Source organism: Petaurus breviceps, unplaced genomic scaffold (genome assembly GCF_028583685.1).
Source record: "Petaurus breviceps papuanus isolate PSGF00001 unplaced genomic scaffold, PetGlider_PUasm1.0 188, whole genome shotgun sequence".
Taxonomy (NCBI): Eukaryota; Metazoa; Chordata; class Mammalia; order Diprotodontia; family Petauridae; genus Petaurus; species Petaurus breviceps.
Window position 1 is genome coordinate 15989365 of NW_027185804.1, and position 24261 is coordinate 16013625.

General features: G+C 36.7%; 1 protein-coding gene across 16 annotated transcripts in view; it reads left to right on the forward strand.

Annotated features, from left to right (window-relative positions):
- Window positions 1-24261, forward strand: part of ANO3 (anoctamin 3) — a 538169-nt gene that overhangs the window by 291622 nt on the left and 222286 nt on the right. For 7 of the 16 annotated variants that reach the window (XM_069091310.1, XM_069091316.1, XM_069091314.1 and 4 more), the window contains 2 exons: window positions 18388-18558; window positions 21806-21877. The exons of 7 other annotated variants lie outside the window; for them this stretch is intronic. In XM_069091310.1, coding sequence (XP_068947411.1) covers window positions 18388-18558; window positions 21806-21877 — 243 coding nt within the window. The remainder of the gene's footprint in view (window positions 1-18387; window positions 18559-21805; window positions 21878-24261) is intronic. 2 more of the 16 variants (XM_069091311.1, XM_069091319.1) reach the window with 2 other exon arrangements.

The following is a 24261-nucleotide window of genomic DNA, read 5'->3' on the forward strand; positions in this document are numbered from 1 at the left end:
CTCTCTCTCTCTCTCTCTCTCTCTCTCTCTCTCTCTCTCTCTCTCTCCCTCTCTCTTTTTCTCCCCTCTCACCTGCAGTAAGGAAAATCTAATTTCAAATCCTGCCTCAAACACCACTTATGTGATCCTGTATAAGTAACTTGATATGTACAGGGCTTAAGAGGCAGAGGCCTTGGAATCTTGGCAAGGAAATGGCCAGAGAGCCATTTTGAAGGAAATAGCAAAACCACTCCAATATCTCTGCCAAGAAAACCCCAAATGGGGTCATGGAGAGTCGGATGTGACTGAAAAAATGACTGAAGAACAGCAACAGAACCAAAGAATGGTGACAGTTTTGAGAAGGCCTTTGGCAGCCAGCAAATGTTTTAGAGAGAGGGGCCAGTAATTATCATAAATTAAAATGCTATTTGTTTGGGGGAATGAGGGGGCATGTCAGTGGCAGGCAGAACTCAGCAATTACGGGGTGTTATGGGCATTGCACTTCAAGAGGGGCAGCTATTAAAGTTCTTTGTTGTCATTCATTCCTTGCTTTAATCATTGTTGATGTTTGATCTATTAGAAATGAGTGGGACTCAGTAGGGCCCAAGTGCCTCTTAGTATTTGGAAGTCATTTTCATCTCTGGGTTCCTGTAATAACTACTGGGGTCTGCATGAATATAAAGGTTTGTTTTTATAGCTGGAAAGGGACTGAGTTCCCCTTGTCTTTCCAATGCTATGGAGATCAAGCTAGAGAAATTACTTGTACTTTCAAGGTTTGAACAGTTTTCCCACAGTTGACACTTTCTTTTTTTACTATGTGACCTTGTGCACTCTTTCTCTGGGACTGTTTCCTTATGGTAAAAAGAAGTTAAAATTGATGATGGCTAAGCTCCCTTTCAGCACTAAATCGCTGGATCCTAAGATCCTGGAGATCAGTCTGTCATGGTAAACCAACAATCTATCCATCAATCCATCAGTAATTCACTTAGAGCTTAATTTTTGTGGATCTTAGGACTTAAATATGCCATTATGAGGCAGAAGGAAAACAAAAAGGTAGGGTGTTGAGAGTGGAGAGGGTATCATCAAATGAATCTAAAAGATCTAGACTTCTATGAGCTGGAAAAGACCTTGGGTGATCATTTGCAAAAGACTGGAATGGAACAAGGCTTCACCGCCTCCCATCTTCCACCACAAATGTGAAATAGCCTGAGAATATTTCAGGGTAGGATTAGGAAAGACCACCTCTTTATCTACCATAAAATTGCGTGAACCTTTAGAACTTAGACAAAATTGAAACAGAAAATAGAAGAGAGAGCTCTATTAGCACCTGTAGACAAATAAATGGAGGTCTTGGAATTATGAAGATGTCTGGCATTCATTGGTGTCCAACTCTTCATGACCCCATTTGGTTTTTATTGCAAAGATATTGGAGTGGGTCTGCATTTCTTTCTCCAGCTCATTTTACAGGTGAGGAAATTGAGGGTTAAGTGACTTGCCCAGGGTCACACAGTAAGTATCTGAGGCCAGTTTGGAATTTGGGTCTTTTTGAATCCAGCACCAACACTATCCACTGAGCCACCTTGCTGTCCCATCCCTGGAGTCAGAAGATAAGTTCAAATCCTGCCTCAGACACTTACTGTGTGACTCTGAGCAAGTCACTTAAACCTCTCTCAGACTCTGTTTCCTCACATTTGAAAGGGCAATAACAAAAGCATTTGCCTAAAAAGGTTGTTGGAAAGACCAAATGAGAACCAAAACCTCAATGTGCAGTTTAAATGCTAGTTGTGTCATTATCTTCAGTAGCTCCTATTTGAATCTTTAAGTATCTATAGTTCCAATCAGGACAATAATTTCTACTTGGAGTTCCACAGGTGGTCATAAAAGGGTCATAAATAATGCATATTGTCCTGGCACCAGGTTAACTGGTGGTAACAACAGAAGTGGATGATGCACCTGAATGACATTTGTTTCAGCCATAAACCTGTGCAAATGCCCCAGAGAAACACACTTTCTCTGAGTACCTCACTATTCATGCCTGAAAACCTTCTTCAATTACCACATAAAAGCACTTATTTTTAAGTTCTGAAAACTATGACCCAAAATTAGATACCCAGTATGTGAATGGTGTAACATTCCTTGTGAAAGTCAATCTGCCATGTGTTTTGAACTAAAGGATAAAAGATTACCTCATGATTGCCTTTCCTTAATATTTTTTTAACATTTTCACTGTCTAGCTATATTTCAATGGAGGGGTGGGAGTGTTAAAAATCTCATTATTTTTTCTCCATCTGCAGAATTGCTTTAAGGATGAGCATATCAGACTATACTAGGGAAGTCTTGGGACTTTATTATAAAATGTATTTTACATTAGTTTAGCACTTATGGAAGAGGGAAGAAGCAGGGAATGGTGAATTCAGATTAGTACAAGGCACCACATTTGTGCTGACCAATGTTTTAACTATTACTCACTCTTTCATCTCTGAGACTCCTTGTCATTCTCAAATATACAATGTCAAAAGCTGATTTCGTTATCTTAGAGGTGACATTCAATGTCTCCTTTCCAAGACTGTGGAAAAATAGAGTGAATAATGAATGATCCCTTTGGCTTTCCTTCAAAAACCGACAGTGTTGGTTTTAAATTAAAAAAAAAAACAGGGTCAGATAATGATTACAATATGTTAAAACCTATGGAAACTGAATTTACTTAAAGCTTGTCTTATGGAAGAGATAATAGGTTGGGGTTCTTCACTTAAGGTGTATGAAGTTCCTTCCCTCTTATCCAATATTTTATAACTATTTCAATATTATTGGTTTCCTTTCTATCCCTACACATTTTATTTTATACATTTAAATGCAATATTCTGAGAAGAATCACATAATACCTAAACTGCCAAAGTAGTCCATGACATTAAAAAAAAGGTTCAGAACCCCTGTGTTAGACTTTGTTTCTGCTTGACCCCAAACTGTCAAACTAAGAGCAAAGTGTTGGGAATTGAAGAGAGTTGATGGTGAAGTAGATATAAAGAAAAAATTTCTCCAAAAATGAAATGGGCTGTCCCAAGAAGCAGTGGGGTCCTTCTTTCTTTTTTTTAAAAATTGAATGACTTATTTATAGTTTTCAACAATCACTTCTGTAAGTTTTAAATTTTCTTCCCCAAGATGGCTTGTAATATGATATGGGCTCCATACATATATTCCTATGAAACATGTTTTCTCATTAGTCTTATTTCTTAGAAGAATTATAAGGAAAGGAGAAAACCATGAGAAAGAAAAAATAATAAAACAAAACAAAAAAGAAAATAGTCTGCTTCATTCTGCATTTTGATTCCAGAGTTCTCTCTCTGGATGTGAATGGCATTTTCCATCACATGTTCTTTGGGATTGTTTTAGGTTCTTGCATTGCTTAGAAGGGCTAAGTCTATCAAAATCACTGTGGCTGTTACTACATACAATATTCTCCTGGTTCTTCTCCCCTTAGGTCCTTCTTTCTTTTGAAGTCTTTAAGAGGAATGACCACCTCTTTGGGAAATTGTAGAGGGGATTGATTGGTTGCTGTAGTTTGAGTGAGGTGACATTGGAAAATCATTGGAAATTGCAAGATTTCCTATTTGTACATTTGGGCAATTCAGTTCATCTGGCTGCTGAGATACATTTCTCATATCTATAAAATGGCCAGAATAATACTCGACACATTGTACCTCACAGTGTTGAGAGGATCAAATGATGATGTAAAACAGCATGTTTTCTTATCATCTAGACCCCAATTAGTGAGAATAATGAATCCTCTGAAGTTGTTGCTTTGTTTGAATTTGCACTATATAATTTCTTTGGGACTAGAATTAATTGTCATGTCTTATTCTAACTTCAAGTTATACAAATTTGAATACATGGTACCACTTGAGGGATTCATTACTCACATTAATTGTGACCTACCTGTGAAGTGGCATGTAAATAGGAGGTATTTGGTTCAACAAGCATTTATAAATTGCCTGTGTTCTACTAAAGATCCAAAGACAGGAACCAAATATCCCCTCCCTGCCCTGAAGTTAATATGATTACTGGCTGACCAAGGTTTAGCATCAATTTTTCAGAATTTTCACGACCCATTATCACTAAAATTTTAAAGTTCCCATCCATGATGTCATTGATGTAAGGTACTCATTGGAAAAATTCCTGTATCAAAGAAGACTGTGATCTTCTCTATGTCTTAGATTTGCCTGGGGAACTAAGAAGGTAAGTGACTTGCCTAGGGTCACACAGCCCTTCAAGGCAAACTCTCTTTTTTTTTTTAAAGCAATTGGGGTTAAGTAACTTTCCCAAGGTTACACAGCCAGTTATTTTGTTTGGGTGTTAAGTATCTGAGACTGGAAGTGATCCCAGTTTCTCCTGACTCTGGGGCCACCTTTCTTACTCACGGCACCACCTAGCCACCCCAAAGGCAAACTTTTTATCTGCTTAAGCATTGATAATGTTTTCAGAGAATCCTAGATGACTATTCTCCAGTTATTTTATAGAGGTGGACTTTGTTCAGGTCTCATGTTGGATCAGATGACTTCTGAGGTCCTTTACACCTTGAAGGGTTTTTTTTTTAATGAATTATATTCTCATTGGATTTCCTCAACAACTTCCAAAATGGATAGTTCTGCTGTTAATTATTCTTTTTCTTCAGATGGAACTGAGATGTAGAATGGCTAGGTGACTTGGTGTAGCTTGCACAGCTATTATGTTGAAATGCTTAGATTCAAACCCCTCTTTCCCCATAGAGTTCAGTCAATCCATCTAGAGTTATATGTTTTTGCTTCTAAGTCAAATAAGACAAAGCTCAACCAAGACAGTATTTGGGGAGGGGGTAGAGAGAAGGGAGTAAAAAGCCCCAAGACACAGCAATAAGGCCACTACAATGAAGGGAAGGCAGGTTAGAAGCTCATCTGCCTACTCTCATACCATCCAACTTTAACTGATTATTCATGCTTCTCATTGTTTGGTCATTTCAGTTGCATGTGACCCTTCATGGCCCCGTTTGTGCTTTTTTTGGCCATTTCCTTCTCTGTCTCATTTTTAGAGATGAGCAAGCTGGGTGAAACAGGGTGAGGTGACTTTCCCAGAGTCACATAGCTAGCAAGTATGTTGAGGCTAGATTTGAACTAGGGGAGATGAGTCTTCCTTACTCCAAGCCTGACCCTTGATCACCAACTTGTCCATTATTCATGCTAACTGAATGCTAAGCTAAGGTATTATTCTTATAGTTTAATTTTTTGTCCTAGCTCACAGAATGCAAATGCTGTAATCACCCTCTAAATATAGTAACCTTGAACCAATCCTTAACATTTCCTAATTAGGATTCTACTTTTTATTAGGAGGGCACTATTTTTTCTAAAAAACAATGCCAAATCAAATGATAATTTCCACAGACATACTATGAAAGAAAAAAAGATAATGTATGAAACTGTGTTTCTCTTCAAAATAGTTCACATTTCTCTTTAAGTATATAATGGATGAAACATGTAACTTTCAAAGATGTCCTGGACTGAAAGAATCCCATTCAGTCCAAGACATCTTTTTTAGTTGAGTAGAATCGTAAGTTTCTTATGGGAAGGGCCTATTTCATTTTTGACTTTGTTTTCTCTTCCCTGATTACTCCAAATACTAGTACTCCCTCCTCATTTTAAAATTATTATTCTATAAATATATTGTAGTCTATGATGTATCACATGTTATCTATTATATATGATTCCACAAATTTATAATATATAAGCACATATTATGTATATGTATTTGTTTTATGGAAGCCTTCAGAACATAACCTTCTTAAGGGCAATTTTTTTCTAAATCATTGTTTTTGTTTCCCCTTGACCAGCACAGCACCAAGCACATAGTAGGCTCTTAAATGTTTTTTTTGTTTGATATGAGTAATGGTATTTTTTATGGGGCTTGGTTTTAACAAGGAATATAGCTGTTGTCTACTTCTTAGACCTATTCCTGACAACTCTGGTGTGTCCTTAAGAAATGCCTGGAAGGGTATTCTCATGGAGCAGGAGGGAACCAAACTGAGGGAGCATTCTGTTAGCTCCAGTCTGCCAGAGCTTATTAAAGGCATGAGTCTGCCTGGACAGCCTGGCACTGTTGCTTCCAACTGGTTAAAGCATTTGGGGCATGAAGCAGACTCGATCCTTGAATCTTGTGGCCAGTCTAGTTCTGTTGCTTTCCACGGAGAACCAGTCTCCCTTTCGGTTTCTGAATCTGAATAACACACTAGCTGCCCTTAGATCTGGAATCTATCCTTTCCACACCTCTGCTACTTGAAACACTCAGACTACTTCAAGGCTGAGCTCAAGAACTACCATGCAAACTTTAGTGATCCTGTCCCCCCAGTATAGCTGTGGTCATTTTCCTGCTCCATCTCCAGATTTCTGTGAATATATTTTCTATGGATTTTCTCTATTCTTATGGAACTATATGTTGGCTTTCCTGACAAGATAGTAAACTCCTTGAAGGCAGGGATTATATAAATGTTGTCTTTATATTCTGTTCCTTGTCTCCTCCCTCCTTCCCCACTTGCCTCGCATATCCAGTCCATCTAGAATATTCCATAATAATAATAGTATATTAAGTCCATTATCATTGCCCCCCTCACTAAATAAAGGAGAGCAGTAGTGTGATTGCAAGGCTGTCTCAGTTGCGTAAATTGTTCATATGGGGCCTTTTCAGATGTGGAATAATTCTGAGTGAGAGTTCTTTACCCATTCCCTATCTCACTCTGAAATCTTGCTTTCATGGAATGGCCATTGGATTTATAATTACATGTGGGTTCACACCCTAGTTCTGTCACTCATTAGCTCAGTGATCTTGGATAAGTCATTTTTCTTTTCTGGGCTTTTTTCTCAAAACTGAGAAAATAGTATAGCTCAAAAGATTGTGATGAGGAAAGTAATTTTGCAGAGGGTAAAATGCTATTAAAAATATGAAACATTATGTGAACAATAGAGAAGGTTTCTACTAGGAAATCACTTTTAGGAGTGTGTGTGGTGGTGGGGGGGGGGGTTAGAAACAGTTACTACTCACAGTGTTGTTTGTTATTCACTCGGTTGAGAGAGTGGGGAGAAGAAAAAAAGGGTTCTCTCTTGACCATGCTTTTCATGGCTAGGAGCTTTAGCTGTGGTTTGTAATGAAGCAAATATCTGACCATCAGTCCATTGTCTTTGTAATTATGGTCTTTTTTTCTCTTTTGTCTTTTCCTGTAGCCATCAAGATAAATGATTCATTGCTAAGTGAACAAGTTCCTTTCAATTTTAATGAAAAGGGAGGAAAAAGAGGGATTCCTTTGCCCATTTTGTGTTAGACTTAAATTTTATTGGTATCTTTTTTTCCGTCACCTTAGTTTCTGAATATACTCTCCCCCCAGAGATCTATTACTTTTAGTAATAAATGAAATAAGGGAGGGGAGGGCAGTATGTTAAATACAGCAATATCAACAGGCTGAGTTTAACAATACAATCCAATATTCCACATCTATAGTCCCCTCAGAAAAGAAAGTGGGTGGGGGTGGAGGGGCTTCTCTAGGGCCAAACTTAATCATTACAATTAAAGAGCATAAAGTTTCTTGCTTAACAAAAAAATACTTTGTTCTGCCCTCTGAGATCAAAAGGACCAAAAGTAATTAATCTTCCTGTCAACCTTTAAAATACTTAAAATCAGCTCTTATGTCCCTCTCTTAACACCCCACTCCACCCCAGCCTTCTCTTCTCCATGTTGAATATTCCCAGATCCTTTCACAAATCTAGCTGCCTCTATAGGGCTGAGTTTGGCTTTACTTTTCAGCCTTTTTTTACATTTATTCACTTTGGGGGAAAATATTTGCTAATCCTGATGCCTTAATGCCTTCAAAAATTGTCAAATCCTAGACAAGTTGAAATAAATGGTTAATAATTTTTGTAAGAAAACTCTTCATTTGGTCTGTATTGTTAAGAATATTTAGGTTCCTATTTAAAATTTGACAACCTAAATGAACAAGATGCAGGAAAACCTGAAATTATGGTTCCCATAGAAACTGTAAAAACCTCTTCTATAAAGAATACATTTCTGTCATCTCCAGACAAAATAGGAATGTCTGACCCAAAGACAGAGCCAGAAGGAAAGGGAAACCTCTAAGACTTGGCCAAAGTATGAACTTCTCCATAAGCCCTTTCTAGATCATAGGTCATTGAGCTCCTCATTGATCTGAGAAGTTGAGAATCAGATCCAATTCATAGGATTTTACATCTTTTTTTCTTGTATTCTCTATATTTTTATTTTTCTAGTAGATGATTTACATAAAATCCATTTTAAATTTAGTGTGACAACTTCTACCAGTAAACTACTTAATACTTTGGTCAAGAATGGAATGAAATAATCTCTTAAGATATCACTGCTGATTATTTTAAAACAAATACATTCAACAATTATGTTCAAATAAATAAAAGCAAAGCATCTGCTGGTTTTTTTCCTATTGTTGACTTGTGGTCAGGTCTTGCCATCTTCCTGCAAATGCTAGAGTTGCTTTCATCTAGTTATTTTCACCCTAGGGAACAGATATATAGATGACCATAAGCTACAATTGAATTGCTGTTGGGAGTCCAGTTAATGCTTGTAATGGATCCAATGTGTTCCTTTAGTTCATGGGCTTTCACCTATTGGTTCCATTCATCTTACAAATGTGAAGTATTCATGATCATGTGATCATGATCATGTGGGTTAAAGACAATCTGGGGATGGTCTCTGTTCCAAACATGGCAAGTGATCGGCTCTGGTATAAGGATATTGTTCTTCATGTTTCAAAAGGAAAAAGGTTGGAATAAATGGATTGCCAATGGACCCCTGAGCAAAGGATTCTGGTTAGTTGATTAGCTTTGAGGGGAAGCAGGAAGAAGACAGAGACTGGGAGGAGCAACTAAGAGAGATTCTAGGATCTTGAAAGCACTTTGTCTTTTGAGCATTCATGTGGGAAGACTACTTGAATTTTCCATCTGTTTCACTGAACTTTAACTCATAGACCTGGGTCTTGCTGACATACAGATGTATCTGTAAATCTTTAGCAGCCTTGTTAATAAGCCAGATGCGAAGCATTCTTCAGTGTTTGTCAACTATCTGCCAAATGCTTTTTGAAGGGAGATTCCCAAATTTGTATTTTGTGAATGCATCCCCTAGTTAATTCTTCATTTTGATACGTTGATCTCAAGTTAAGTAGACTGCATTTCATTGACTTCTTTTCAGACAATTTCACAATAATTCAATTTGCTGGCCCATCAGATTCAATTCATTTTTATTAGCTCATGAATTCCCAGCATTTATAATCCTCAGTCTCATAGCCATCACTGTAGCCCAGGATCTCATCACCTGATGCCTGGATTATTGTAACAAAATAGCTTCCTTGATCCAGTCTCCCTGTCTCATTTGATTTATCTCCACAAGACTATTTTCTGTGTTTTAAACATGAAGAAATAGTGGTCACATAGTAAAAAGAGGACTGATTTTAAGTCAGAGGACCTGGTTAAAATCCTGGCTCTACCACTTTGTGACCTTGGACAAATAATTTCCCTTATCTGGCCTTAGTTTTCCCATCTGTGAAATGATGGCATTAGAGTAAATGATCACTAAGGTTCCGTCCAACTTTGAATCTATGATACTATAAGCAAACCTATTAATGTTCTTAAGGTCAAGAATTTGTGATAGACATATGAATCAAAGAAGGATGTAGTTCTGTAGGAGGTGACGAAATGTACAATATATCTACAAATAAGTTTCATCAATGAAAGTGTACATCATATAATTTGTAAATAAGTGAACATAAAATGAGGATACATGCTCAGAATATCTGTATACATGTGTACATATACATACAAACACACAATACACATATATGCACATAGGGTATTTGTGCCATATGCCCAACACATATGCATGTGTATACACATTTACATCACTCATATACACATTCACAATACATGTATATACATATAAATATTCACAGTACATATACATATCTTTTTATTGATCATGATATTGAAACATGATATAAAAAATTTGGAAACCATTGATGGTGTTTGTGCTGGTCTTTAAAAAAAATGAATTATGGGAGGCAAAGGTATAAGTCTGTCATGTTATCCTCTTGCTCTCTGATATCAGTGGCTTCCTGTTACTTGAAATGACAAATGATCTACTGTATGTATTCCACTCTATTTTCTTTATTTCCTACTTCTCCTAATCCCCCCTCAACATTTCAACAATATCTGCCAGTTTCTGCATCTGTATCTCCTTCCTCCATATTATTCCCTTTGTTTTTATTTTACCTATTCTTCAATTGTATATGACTCTTTGTGACCTCATTTTTGGGATTTTCTTGGCAAAGATGGTCATGACAAAGAGTGATTTGACATTTCCTTCTCCAGTTCATTTTACAGATTAAAAAAACTGAAGCAAACAGGGTCCAATGACTTGCCCAGGATCACACAGCCAGAAAGAGTCTGAAATCAGATTTGAACTCAGGTCCTCCTGACTCCAAACCAAGCATTCTATCCACTGTGTCACCTAGTTACTTGTTCCCTTTGCCAGAGCTCTTCAGTTAATCCAACGAATCAGCAAGGATTTTTAAGCACCTGCTATGTATCAGTTAAAGAGCTAGGCTTGGGAGATAGAAATATGGTCAATGAATCAGTCCTTTTTCACCAGAAATTTACAGGCTAGTACTTTTCCACTTTCTTCTCATCTTTCTAGGGCCAGTTCATATCACTTCTTTCCACAAAATTTTCCAAGAGTTCTCTGAATCCTTCTCAATTATCCTCTACCATAACTTTTTCTAACATTCATATGTATCTTTGATTTCTTAGTTAGATATTAGCAGAAAGCTGCTTAGGAACCAGAGCTGGAAGGCAATTTAGAGGTCAGCTTGTCTGACCTCCTCATTTTACAGATGAAGTAAATGAGACTAAGGGAGGTTAATTGATTGGCCCAATGGCACACACATGAGCAATAGTGGCAGAGCTAACCATGATTTGCTGTTGTATTGTGTGCCTTAGTCTTATCTCTCCAGCTGCAATATGAACCCCTTGATGATAAGGAATTTTGTGGTCCACTATTTCTATATATCCCTGATATTTCTCTATATCCACAATGTTTAACAGAAATGCAGAGTCCAGGGTCAGCAGTCAATTAGTACTCAGTGGTCAAGTTTCACTTAGAAAACTGTATTGAAAAAAACTGATGAGTAATATAATGCTTCTATTCCAAACATCCATTGTCCTTGTCCATCAACTATGGTATCAAAGGTCTTGAGCTCTTATTTCACTAGGTCATATTTCAGTAAATAGTGCTACAACATGTCCTTCAGTTGTTAGAATCATAAAAACCAAGAGACAGCAAGGTTTGCAGAGCAGCTAGACCAATCCAGATGTGGCCAAGAATTCTTTTTATGATAAACCCCCAAAGTTGGCATTCAATCACTGTTTGGACCTCAGAAAGGCTTTTACCATCTGACATAGTCCATTTCTCATTTGGATTATTGTACTTAGATGAAATGAGATAATATTTGTAAAGTGTTTAGCACAGTGAATGGTACACGATAGACTCTGTATATGTGCACATAAATTTCCTTCTTCCCCCGTTATTAGAATTTTTTGCTTATCTGTATTCCAAATTTTTCTCCCTCTAATGTCCATTCTATTGAACAAAGCTTGATAATTTATGTGCCCTGTTTGGGCTTAAATAATGAGGGTGACCCCCATTTCAGTTAGGTTTGCTAGATGGCTTATAATTCTGCCCTCTACAGTCAACAGAATGAATGTAAACTCATTCATATAATGGCACTAAAAGCTATTTGAGTAAAGTTTTTACATCTCCCCCAGGACTTTTCTTCTGGATCAATATACCTAAATCTTTCAGTTGGTTCTTGTATAGAAGAAGGGGTTTGAGGTCCCTTTCTTTCCTGCTCATTCTCTTCTGTAGGCTCTAAATTGTCAGTATCGTTCTTAAATGTGTCCAGAAATGAATCAGAACTCCTAAAGTGGTTGGACCAGGACAGGGTTAAAATATCTCTCATTCTAGGTACTATATTTTTATTAACCCAGGTTTACCTTTTATTTTTGTAATCTGATACTCTACTCACTGAATTTTCCATCTTCTAAATGCCCCAATCCTTTTATATACAATATGTAACTATCTCTTCCATATGCTGTTAAATTCTTCATTATTTTTTTCAGTCCATCTAGGGGATTGTGAATTCATCCCTTTTGGTCTGATAATTAGTATTTATTAGCACCTGGAATATAGTAGACATCTATGGTAAGCTATGGGGATACAAACACAAGAAAAAGACAGTCCCTGCCCTCAAAGATCTCAGTTTCATGGGAAACACAACACATAAACAGCAGAATGTACACAGGATAAATTAGAGACCTTGGAAAATCAAATAAAAAAAAGAAAAATTAACAACTTTAGCAAAGGTACAAAGTGAAAAATATAACCACATAAAACATCAGCACTTCCATGTACTACCAACAAAAGCCAGAAGAAAGAGAAATCCCATTTAAAATAATTGCCGGCAATAAACATACCTGGGGGTCTCGCGGCCAAGACAAACACAGTTATAAAATATTTCTCACTCAAATAAAAATAGATCTAAACAACTAGAGAAATACTAAGTACTCATAATAAAAATGACAATTCTACTAAATTAAGTTACTGATTCAGTTCCATCAAAATACCAAAGAATTATTTTGTAGAACTAGAAAAATAAAATCCATCTGGAAGAACAAAAGGTCAAGAATATCAAGGAATCAATAAAAAAATGTGAAGGAAGGCAGCTAAGCTATATCAGATTTCAAACTATATTCAAATAAAGAAGTAATCATCAAAAAAATATCTGTTACTGACTAAGAAATAGAGTGACATATCATTGGGATAGATTAGGTATATAAGATACAGTTGTCAATGACCATAGTAACCTAATGCTTGATAAACCCAAAGATGCCAGCTCTGGGATAAGAACTCACTATTTGACAAAAACTGATGGAAAAACTGGAAAGCAATAAGATACAAACTAGGTATAGACTAGCATCTCGCATCCTATACCAAGATAAGGTCAAAATGGGTATATGATCTAAACATAAAGGGTGACAACATAATAAAATTTGAAGAGCAAGAAATAGACAACATGTCAGATTTATGGGGAGGAGAACGATTCATGATAAAATTATAGAAAGCATTATAAAATAGATAATTTTGATTATTTTACATTACAAAGCTTTTATAGAAACTAAACCAATGCAACCAAGATTAGAAGGAAAGTGGAAAGCTGGGGAACAATCTTTACAGTAAGTACCTCTGATAAAAGGCCTTATTTCTCAAATATATAAAGAAGTGAGTCAATCTATAAGAATACAAGCCATTCCCCAATAGATAAAGGGTCAAAGGATATGATCAAACATATCTATAGGCATATGAAGAAATGTTCTAAATCATCTTTGATTAGAGAAATACAGATTAAAACAACTCAGAGGTACCACCTCACACCTACTGGATTGGCTAATATGACAAAAAGGAAGATAAAAAATGTTGGAGAAGATGTGGGAAAATTGAGACACTAATGCACTGTTGGTGGAGTTTTGAACTGATCCAACCATTCTGAAGAGCACTTTGAAACTATGCCCAAATGGCAACAAATCTATGCAAACCCTTTGATCCAACTATAGCACTACTAGCTCTGTATCTCAAAGGGATCTTAAAAGGGGGGGAAAGGCCTATATGTGTAAAAATATTTATAGCAGTCCTTTTTCATGGTGGCAAAATGTTGAAAATTGAGGGAATGTCCATCAGTTGTAGAATGGCTGAATAAGCTTTAGTATATTAATGTAATAGAATATTATTGAGTAGTAAGAAATGATAAGCAAGCAAATTTCAGAAAATCCTGGAAAAACTTGCACAAACTGATGCAATGTGAAATGAACAGAACCAGGAAAACATTGCACATGGTATCAGCACCATTTTGTGATGATCAACTGTGAATTCAGTTCTTTTCAGTAACACAATGATGCAAGACAAGTACAAAGGACTCACAAAGGAAAATTCTATCCATATCCAGATAAAGAACTAATGGACTCTGAATGCTGATCAAAGAATATTTTTTTCATTTACTTTATTCATTCTAGTGTTTTTTTTACTGTTTCTTCTTTCACATCTGTGACTAATATGCAAATATTTTTAAATGATAGCACATTAATAAACTATATGAAACTGTCTACCATTTTCAGAAGAGGTGAGGAGAGGGAGAGATAAAAATTTGGAATGCAAAATCTTATAAAAATGAATGAAAAAAATGTCTTTGACTTCTAACTCAGGGAAAAAATAAAATACTACTAAAAAAAAAAGAATAACCTAAGTACATTTAAGTCACCTGGCCCAGATCCATTATCTAAAGTACTAAAGTTCCTTTAGATGTGTTCCAAGGCATCTTATCAATAACATTAAAGAACTGAAGAGCTTGAAAGAAGAATGGGGTGGGGGGGTAGAGTTGGAGAAGGAAGAGCAGGACATTGACAGCTACTTTTAAGTATTTGAAGGGTTGTCATGAAGAAGAGGGATCTGATCTACTTGGCCCCACAGGGTAAAAACAGAAGCAGTTGGGGAAATGGGTGAGAGGAAAATATATGTTAAATATCAGTTCAATATCAATTGTGAAGTACAGCTTTCTGGAGGTATAATGTGCTGTCTCATGAAAGTCAGTCCCTTATTATTGTAGGTCTTTAACTATGAGGAATATTTTTGAGGGGACCCAGATCTGGATTATATTAGGTGGGTTCTGTGATTCCTACCAGTGCTAAGATTATGATTGCATAATCCTTGATTTCAAAGATATTTATTTTTGCCTCTTGCTGTAAGGTACTTGGATGTACATCTGGGCATTTAATAGATGAATGTTTGCTGAGTGAATTGGTGAATGAATGCAAGATAAATGCCATCATTGTAGTAATTGAGGTTTTTCTCTATTATGGTTCTAAAAATCATCTAAACCATAAAGAAGTCTTTCTTGGTGATCACTTGAAGTGAGGAAGGAAAGCACATATTCTGCTAATGGAAGAAGCTTTCCTCCAAAAGGTAGAACACAGTGTTGAATATTTAATATCTGTGGGCAAAGTTTCTTCAATATAGAAAATTAAAGAAAATGGAATAAAAGAATTATTGGTGGCAAGAAAGAATTAGGGAGGGATCCTGATGCAACTCTCTATTTCCTGCACATGAGAACATGACAGCTAAGATCACTCTTAAAACAAAGGGTTGGGGGAAAAGAAAAGGGAGAAATATTAATAACAAGTCCAGAATCGGCCTCCTCCTTCCCCGGGGTTACAATTCCTTTGAAAGAAGGAATCTTCCCCTACTATTTTTAGAGAAACAAATCCAGGTTCTTCCTAGAAGTGTCCTTATAACCTTCCATGGTTAGTGTTTAGTGTGGTGAAGACATTAAAGAATCTTGAGTCTCATCAGTCAAGGTACTCTGTCTACCAGTGAAAGCTACTCCTTGCAGTATTCTCTTCTATAATTCTCTGTATGTGTCCATAACTCCATCATAGAAATTCTAATGCAACAATCCAACACAATGCTGGCTTTCTTGTGGTTATTTTTTAATGGATCTTGTATATTGCTTCAGTAGTTCTTAGCTGTCACCCTCATGCTGTAAACTTGCCTCTTTTCAGTCATGTAAGCTGTCTTGATGTCTTTTAGGTTACTTCTCCCACACAAATTATCATTAGCAATGTGCTTCATTCTGCTTATGCCTACCATGCCCCTTTCTTCTAGAATTTAGAGATCCACATACATGGGAGAGTTGTAAGGGAGAACCACAAAATTTCTAAGTAGACATAAATTTGAATTTTATTAACTTATTTTTCTAGTTCTATATAGCTTATTTCTTGAGAATTTTGACTGTTTTGTTTCCAAGATATTTATATTTAGTAGAAAGCGTGATTTTTTTTCATCCTCACATTATCTCTCTCTTTGTGTGTGTGTGTGTGTGTGTGTGTGTTTATTTACAGAATCTTCATAATTTCAGTTTGCTTACATTCACCAAACTTTTACCTGGATTATAGAGAATTTTAAATGGCAGTGACTATGAGATCAGGCCTTGAAGTTAGGAAGACTTGTTGTGCTCATGTGGTCACATGCTAATCTTTTAAGTCTTAGCTGCCTCCAGGAAACTTGAAGACTACCAGTGTCAGAAAAGTTCCCAGGGAACATGGTCCTCATTCTCAGATTGAAATCAAACAACCTGATAACATGTGTAATCTTAGGGAAATAATTAAACCTTTCAGTGCCTCAGTTAACTCTTCTATAAAATGTAGGGGTTGGACAAGAGGAGCTCTGAGGTCCCATCCAATGGTAGATCTTAGATACTATGATGGATCGAGGGGATTTATAGGTTAAGGTTGCTCCACACTAATGAAAGCAAAAATCTGCACATACATGCATATTTTCTCTAAAGAGAAAAAATTGGTAAAAACAATGAAAGCTAAAGATTAAATTCTATTTTTCAGGTTCCAGTATTTAGATTGTCTTGTATCGGAAAATAAGTTCAAATATGCAATTCTGGAGGCATTGTATCATAAAATACTTAATAAATCCTTGTAGACCAATGAATAAAATCATGAATATTTGTTACCTCATGACTTGAAATTGACCTGTACATCCACTAATAATCTACTCTGGTATCTTATAGTGACAGAGTGCATATCAAAGTCTTTGCGAGTTGAGTGTAGACTCTTCTATGTCACATAAATTTGGAAAGGCTTTGCATAGGAACCCAGTGATGGGTTTTGTGTCCATTATCAGAAGATCAGCCTAGCCATTTTTCAGAGGAAAAAAATCAAAGCTATTAATAATGATGAGAAAAAATTGCTGTGACACTAATAATTAGAAAAAGACAAATTAAAACAACTCTGAAGGACCACTTTGCACCCTTCAGATAAGCTAAGGTGACAGAAAAGGAAAATAAATCTTGGAGGGGTTGTGGGAACATGATATAGAAAAGCACTATTAGTGGAACTGTGAGGTGGTCCAAACATTCTAGGGAATGCTTTGAACTGTGCCCAAAGGGCTACAAAGCTATGAGTACCCTTTGACTCTACTAGATCTGTACCCCAAGGAGATCGAAGGAAAAGGAAAAAGACTCATATGTAGAAAAGTAATTCTAGCAGCTCTTTCTATAGTGGCAAAGAATTGGGCACTCAGGGGATGCCCATCAATTAGGTAATAGCTAAACAAATTGTAGTATATGAATGTGGTGGAAAACATAAAGGGAATGTCTCAGAAAAACCTGCAAAGACTTACAAGAGCTGATGTTAAGTGAAGTGAGCAAAACCAGAAGAATTCTCTACATGGTAACAGTAATGTTGTAAAAATAATCAACTGGGAAAGACTTAGTAACTCTTGGAAATTAATGAAATGGTAGAAAGGGAAAAGAAGGAAAGAGGAAGGAGTCAAAGAAAGCTCTGTCCAAGAATATTGCTATCATAAGTTCCCTGTTATTGAACTATTTCCTATACTCTGTTCCCACCCAGATGTCCACCTCTTATGTCTTCATCTCTACAATGGCTATGTCCTCCTGACTTGAACATAAGTACAGTGATCCATAACAATTCCAAAGGACCAATGACATATTAGTCTCGAGACAGAGACTGATAGACTCAGAAGGAAATAGGTTTTGCATGACTTATATTTTTAATAGATGTAAAATACTTCACCTTCTCCATGATTGAGGCTGGGTGGGCATGGAAGCAGAAAGAAAATTTGAAACTGAAAATAAAAAAAAAAATTAAAAGACCAACCTGTCTGGAAATGCTAGCCGCAAAGTTCTGTTTGGAGCCACAGCAACTCATGAAGCCAATGGACTAATGCATGGAGTGGTTGCCATCTCACATGATAAGAGCATTAATAGGACTGGAAAGAATTCTCCAAATGAAGTCTGAAACAAATTAGTGTTTTATTTCATTCAAGCCTTAGGTTAGTTTTGTTTCATTTGCTGGGACTGTTTTGATGCATTCCTGTGATTTTATTACCTGGGAAATTTCTGATGCAGAAATTGTCTTGAGTAATGCAAATCATTGTTTCCTCAGCAACGTTTAGTTTTAGAGAGCTTTTGGGGACACTAAGAGATAAGTAACTTACCCAGATTTTTCATAGCAAATGCAGAGTCAGAGGCAGCATCTGAACCTAGGAATTTTTCACTGCAAGTTTAGATTGCTATTTATGACACCCTGCTTTCTCTCATTCCCTGGTTAATATATCTCATAACTACTTTTAAGGATAGTCATAGCAATTTTAGAAATCAACAATTCTATTTCCTGTTTACACTTGTTACTATTCATGTTTTCCATTTGGGCTTTTCAGGTATGAACATGAACAAGAATGAAATACAGAAAGAACAGCCTTTAAAGCCTTCCAGGAGTCAGACTCATCCTCAGAATCTGAGTAAACATTCTTCATTTAATTCCCCAAATCAAATACAACCACAACCTTTAAATCCAGGACCATCAGCTGCTCATAAAATAGCAGACCATGGTAAGCTATTAATCTTTGGCTTGTTAGACTGAAAGAGAAGTTCTAGTTAAGGTTATGTTGGGCCCCTGTAAACTATCTTAAGCTCACATGTCAACAGCAGTCCTGGGTATAACTAGAAGTGTCATAGAATCTTGTACACTAAAGACTTCTGAAAACCCTACGATGGCCCAGAAGTGACCCTGAAATTTGGACCAGCGGATCTAAAGTTCTGTTTGGTTATTCAGAGCTAGAGAGTCTCAAAAGATGGGGTCATAAATTAATTATATGCTTGTCTCTGAGTATCAATCTAACTTAGTGTTAAACATAAACCTTCTCAGAAGACTGGCCAGTTAATGATTTTTTTTTCCAACTATGGCAACTAATGAAAATTACTAAGGTGTGAAAGGATTGCTACCTACATGATTGGATAGAGTACCCACATTGATGAAATCATAGATTCTTGGTATAGAACAGGGGTTCTTAGCTTTTTTTCTTTTTAAAACCATGGATCCCTTTGGCAGTCTGAAGTCTATGGATTCCTTCACAGAATACTGTTGGTTACCTATGTTCATAAGCAATTTAAATGTTAAATTTCAGTTACAGGTTAGTGAACATAAAGATGTCATTTTCCCCTTCTAATTTCACGTTATGTTCTATTCATGGGCCTCTTGGAGATCTGGCCCATGATGTAGTATGTTCAGAGGTAGGTGACCAGAGCAATAAAAAGGCTTAAAAGTTTGACAGATATTTGAAATATTATTAGGTGAAACAGCCAGTAAAGTTTGTTTGATCTTAAAGGGAAGTTACACATGGACAGAGTGTATGTAGCTCAATATAGTATTATAAGATATTGCTGAAGGAAAAGACCCTAAAAGTGATCTGAACCAACTCCCTCAGAAAACTTAAGTGACTTTTAATTGCCACTTAATTGTCTTATAATTTCCATAGTATTAAGTATTAGAACTGGGCTTCAAGCTGAGGTCCTCTAACTCAAGACTGCCCTCTTTCCATTGTAACACAGCATAAGGGAGTTCTTTATTACAACTGAGGACTTCCAACAATGAAAAGTACCATGTTATGGAAATAATGATTCCTGTAATTAAGTGAATTCAAACAGATTCTGAATGTCCTCTAATATAGTTCTGAAGGACAGACTAAATATCCTGTTATATCACACCCAACTCTATAATTTTGTGGTGATTATTTCATCATTTTCTCAGCCCTTTTAGTATTCCTTTGCAATGATTGATATGTGTGGAATATACCAATACATCACTATTTATAAGAATATACACTTTCAGTATAGTAGAAAGCTCTCCTCTCACTTCTGTTCCTCCAATGTTTCATTTTCATCCTATTAGATTTTTAAGCACAGAGATTATTTTTGTTTATTCTGTGTATCTCAAGCACAAAACACATTATCTGAAAGCACTAAATCTGGAAATACTAACTAAATATTTGTTTATTGAGTAATAAAATTTTAGGAGAAAGTTTAAAGGTTGTCATGTTATAAATATAGAAAGCTACCTTTGGAATCAGATAGGCCTGGAGTAAAGTCCCACATCTTACACATAAATATGGGTTTTGTGATCTGAGTACATCCTTTACCTCCTCAGTGCCCAATCTACCCTTCAAGACTCTAACTTATAGAGCAGACACATTTGCATTCATGTAAGGAGTTTCCTCACTGAGAATTCCCTATCCAGGTCTATTTTCTTTTCAATAGGAGGAATTTAACCCTTATTAACTTCTTTAAGGGCTAGCAAGGCTGAGACTCAAAATTCAGTTTTGCCATCATTGTTCTTACCAGTTTTCTCTGACCATAGCTCCATGCCTCTCTCCCAGCAAGAGCCATTGCCAAGATAGGCTACCCTCTGGAATTATGTGTCTGAGCATTTTGTGGGAGTTTGACATGTAGGGGATAATATAGGAAGCAAATTCAAATTTTCCAGCAGATCTGGCTCTCCAATAGGACACCCCTCCTTTAGCCACTCCTGAAAAAATGCATTTAGCTAATGAGTGCTGCACAGAAATGTTGGGCTGCAGGTGGATTTGGAGTATCATGGGTATTGGTTGTTTCACTACGTGGCCCTCCTTGCCATGTGTAAGAACCATCTACCTTACTTCATAGGCTCCAACACTCATCTCTTCCTCTACTTGGTAAGCAGCTTGTGCTTAGAGAGCCCCCACTGCAGAGACAGGAGTTGGCAGCCACGTCAGACTGATAGATTGAGAGTTTAGTCTAGCAAATGAGCCAGTGAAGCATTGTGTGGGCTGACTCTAAGGACAATAATGAGTGCTGAGAACCATCAAATTCTGGTTTAAATTAGGACACTTCCCTACCCATCAGTGAAGCCATCAATAGTTGATTACGGTAACACTCTTTTAGTATAACATGCAACCCTCCCTCTGTTATTGATCATTTAATTCTTAGTCATTCGCTTTGTTGGAAGGTCTGCAAAAATCTTCCCTATAGTCTCCATTATAAGAGTAGTAGGTATAATGACTCAAACCTTCTTTATTTTTTTCTGCATAAATATGAGTACGTGTTGATTCCCCCTCATAAAACGTAAACCTCTATCAACTCTCATAGCTCCCAATACCTCTACATTAATTATTAACTCCTTTGTTTAGCTTTGTAGAGATTTGAAACTCTTTTTCCAGCTTCACTGGGCATTATTCTCCCTCCTGTGATCTATTCCAGCCAAAAAGACTTTCTCATGCCTGACAGTCTAACAACTATCTTGCACATTTACACTGGCCATTCTCCAAGGCTATACTGGGCTCCTTCCTCATTAGAATGCCTCTCTTCCTTCAAGAGGCAGCCTAAGCATTGCTTCATACATGAAGCCTTTTCTCCTCCCTCCGATAACTAGTGCCCTCCCCCATCCCAAGCTACTATGTTCTTATTTGTATTTATTTTCTATATATTCATTCTCTATATACTTACCTGTACGTGTTTTCTGTCTTCTCCATTAGATTGTAAGTAGTTTTTTGCTAGTAGTGATTGTTTCATTTGTATGTTGCTGTTTGTATGTTTTCCCCCTTCTTAGACTGTATTTAGTTCTTTGTATCCTCAGCATTTAGTACAGTGCCTGGCACACAGTAGGAGCTTAACAAATGCTAGTTGACTGACTTCATACTAATCTTACCTTCAACTAGCACAGTGCCTGACACCTAGTAGGTTTTTTCCCCATTCTTGTTTTTTGAATTGATTCCTGACCTTGTTTTCCCAAGGCCTAAAGAAGAACCTATCTGTCCTTTCCAGGTAGGAAGATGAACAAGGTAGAAAGCAATTTGTACAGGCTGTCCTCTTCAGCATTTAGTGATTCATGCTTAGGTAAGTTCATTTTCTGCAATGCTACCTCCTGGTTCCCTTTCCGTGTTGTCTGTGTTTTTAAGACCTTGAATATATTTCTTTTTCAGTGACATACAATTGACTTTCAGGCATTTGACATTGAACTGTCAAATTCCAACACTTGATTATCAAGTCCTCACCATTTATATTTTGTGCTCTGGCTTTAATATCTACAGGACAAGTCTTTGGGTTAGTTAAGTGATTTATGTCAGGCAAAAAGGTCTTTGACTGAATCGATCCATTCACCCTGGTGTTACTGTGTAGGCAAAACTGAAGGATTAATCTCTTAATACTGCAGTCTTTTCTAGACTGTCTACTATTTAGATGCCATTCTTGTCCCCCTTTCTCCTCTGGGTGGGAGTGGGAGGCAAAAGTGGTTGGTGGCTTATACATATTTCTAATGATGAAAAATATTGAGTGTTTTCCTGTTGCAGTCAAGCCTTAAACATGCCTTTTCCAAGAAGTCTTCAAAATAGTCTTTTAATTAATTAATATGCATCTTATTGGAAGATTATTTTGTGGTATAGTCAGCCAGGTCAAGAGACAGGATTCAGGCTACAGGGACAGTCTTTCAAAAAAAAACTTACTCTAGTTAATCTTTCACTGAGGAATTCTTCCTGGAATATTGCCCTGGAAGTGAGACTCCCTCTCTTGATTTCAAATTCTTCCTAGGTAAGTTAAGGTTTATACAAACATTGCTGGGGATGGTTTGCCCCAACCCTTCTGGGGAAGAGAACTGATGAGTTAAGAGATACACTCATTAAGGGAACAATGAGTTCTGATAATGGTAAAATGCCAAAGAGATACTATCTTTAGTAAAATGATGGGTTCTGGCAATAGTAAAATACTGAAGGATTCCCCTTTGGAAAAGCTGATATGAGTTGAAGGGAAGAGTGCATTATTAAAATGGTACCCCTTTAGGGAAAGTCTTATTGACCTGGAACTTTCCTTACAGTAGTGGAGGGCGTTTTAGATATATGCAAATCCCAATGGGTCCCAAAACTGACCTAAAGAATATTTGTAACCATTTCTCTTCTCTTCTGTTTCAGCAAATTAGAGGTTTTGAGATTAGACTTTAAGTAGGTGATAAGGAAGTTAACAAGTGTGTGTTCATCTCATTGTTTCGTCTCTATTTTTATTTCTTTGTAATATGTAGAGTGCTGGACCTGAAGTCAGGTTCATCTTTCTGAGTTCAAATCTGACTTCAGATACTTATTAACTGCATGACCCTGGTCAAGTAACTTAACTCTGTCTCATTTCCTCATTTGTAAAATGAACTAGAGAAGGAAATACAAACCAGTCCTGTATCTTTGCCAAGAAAACTCCAAATGGTGTCAAAGAGAGTTAGATATTACTAAAAACAACTATGCAACAACAAAATTCTCAGAAAATTATCTTTGTCTTACATTGTGTTTAGAGGTTTTTTTCTTTTTTTTTTCTTTCCTTTTTTTGGGGGGGCTACTTTGAAAGATTTCTAAGGCAGCCACCCAGAAAGATTGCAGAAAAGCTGCAGCCAAACAGTACGTTGAAGAAGATGAATAAAGCTTATACTTGAAATAGTTCTCCTAACTGACTTGTCAACATTGTGATGGGTGAAGGATGAAATAACTGAGGAAGCAAAGGTTCGAGCATACAGATTTATTAAGCAATGTGTGCCAATTGATCTCAAACCAGAAGCAGGCCTCCTCAGTTTGGCACTGGACCCCAAATATAGGGAGAGACATTTTTATGTATTAAAAGATAAAAATAAGCAGGACACAAAACAGGATTATAATTAAGTAAACTGACTCCTAATTGGAGGAAAGATTAGGGGCTATCCCTGTTGAGAAGATGAGAATAAAAAGGTGCAATTCAACGAAATCAGAAAAAGAGGAGTCCCATTCTCCTCAGGTGTCTGTACTCAATTTTTTAAAATATAGAAATAATTGATTGACCGGTACAAGAACAGTTTTCAGAAAAGACATATTGGTTACTTGAGTTGTGTAATTGTGAGAAAATTCCTTGTATCTGAAGACTGATCTGAAGTCTTCAGATCTGAGTGGTTTTTAGTTTGCATAACCTAGGTCCTTACTTAAGGGGTGTCTAAGCAACAAGTGTAAGTGGTCCAACTTCCCAGCCACACAGGGCTAGGTTCAAACAATACAATGAAGTTTTCCTGAAATTCCCATAATTGAATAGTTTTCTCACAGTTAACTAGACGCATAACTGAATATAAAGAAAACGAAGCAGGATCCAGAATTAAGTCACAAGATGGAGTCAGCTTGCTTCACACAATTCCCTCAGTATCCAATTATCCCCCAAAAGATGCATGAGAAAATGATTTGTATACAAGATTGAAAGCGTAGTAGTAATCATATGTTGGGTAA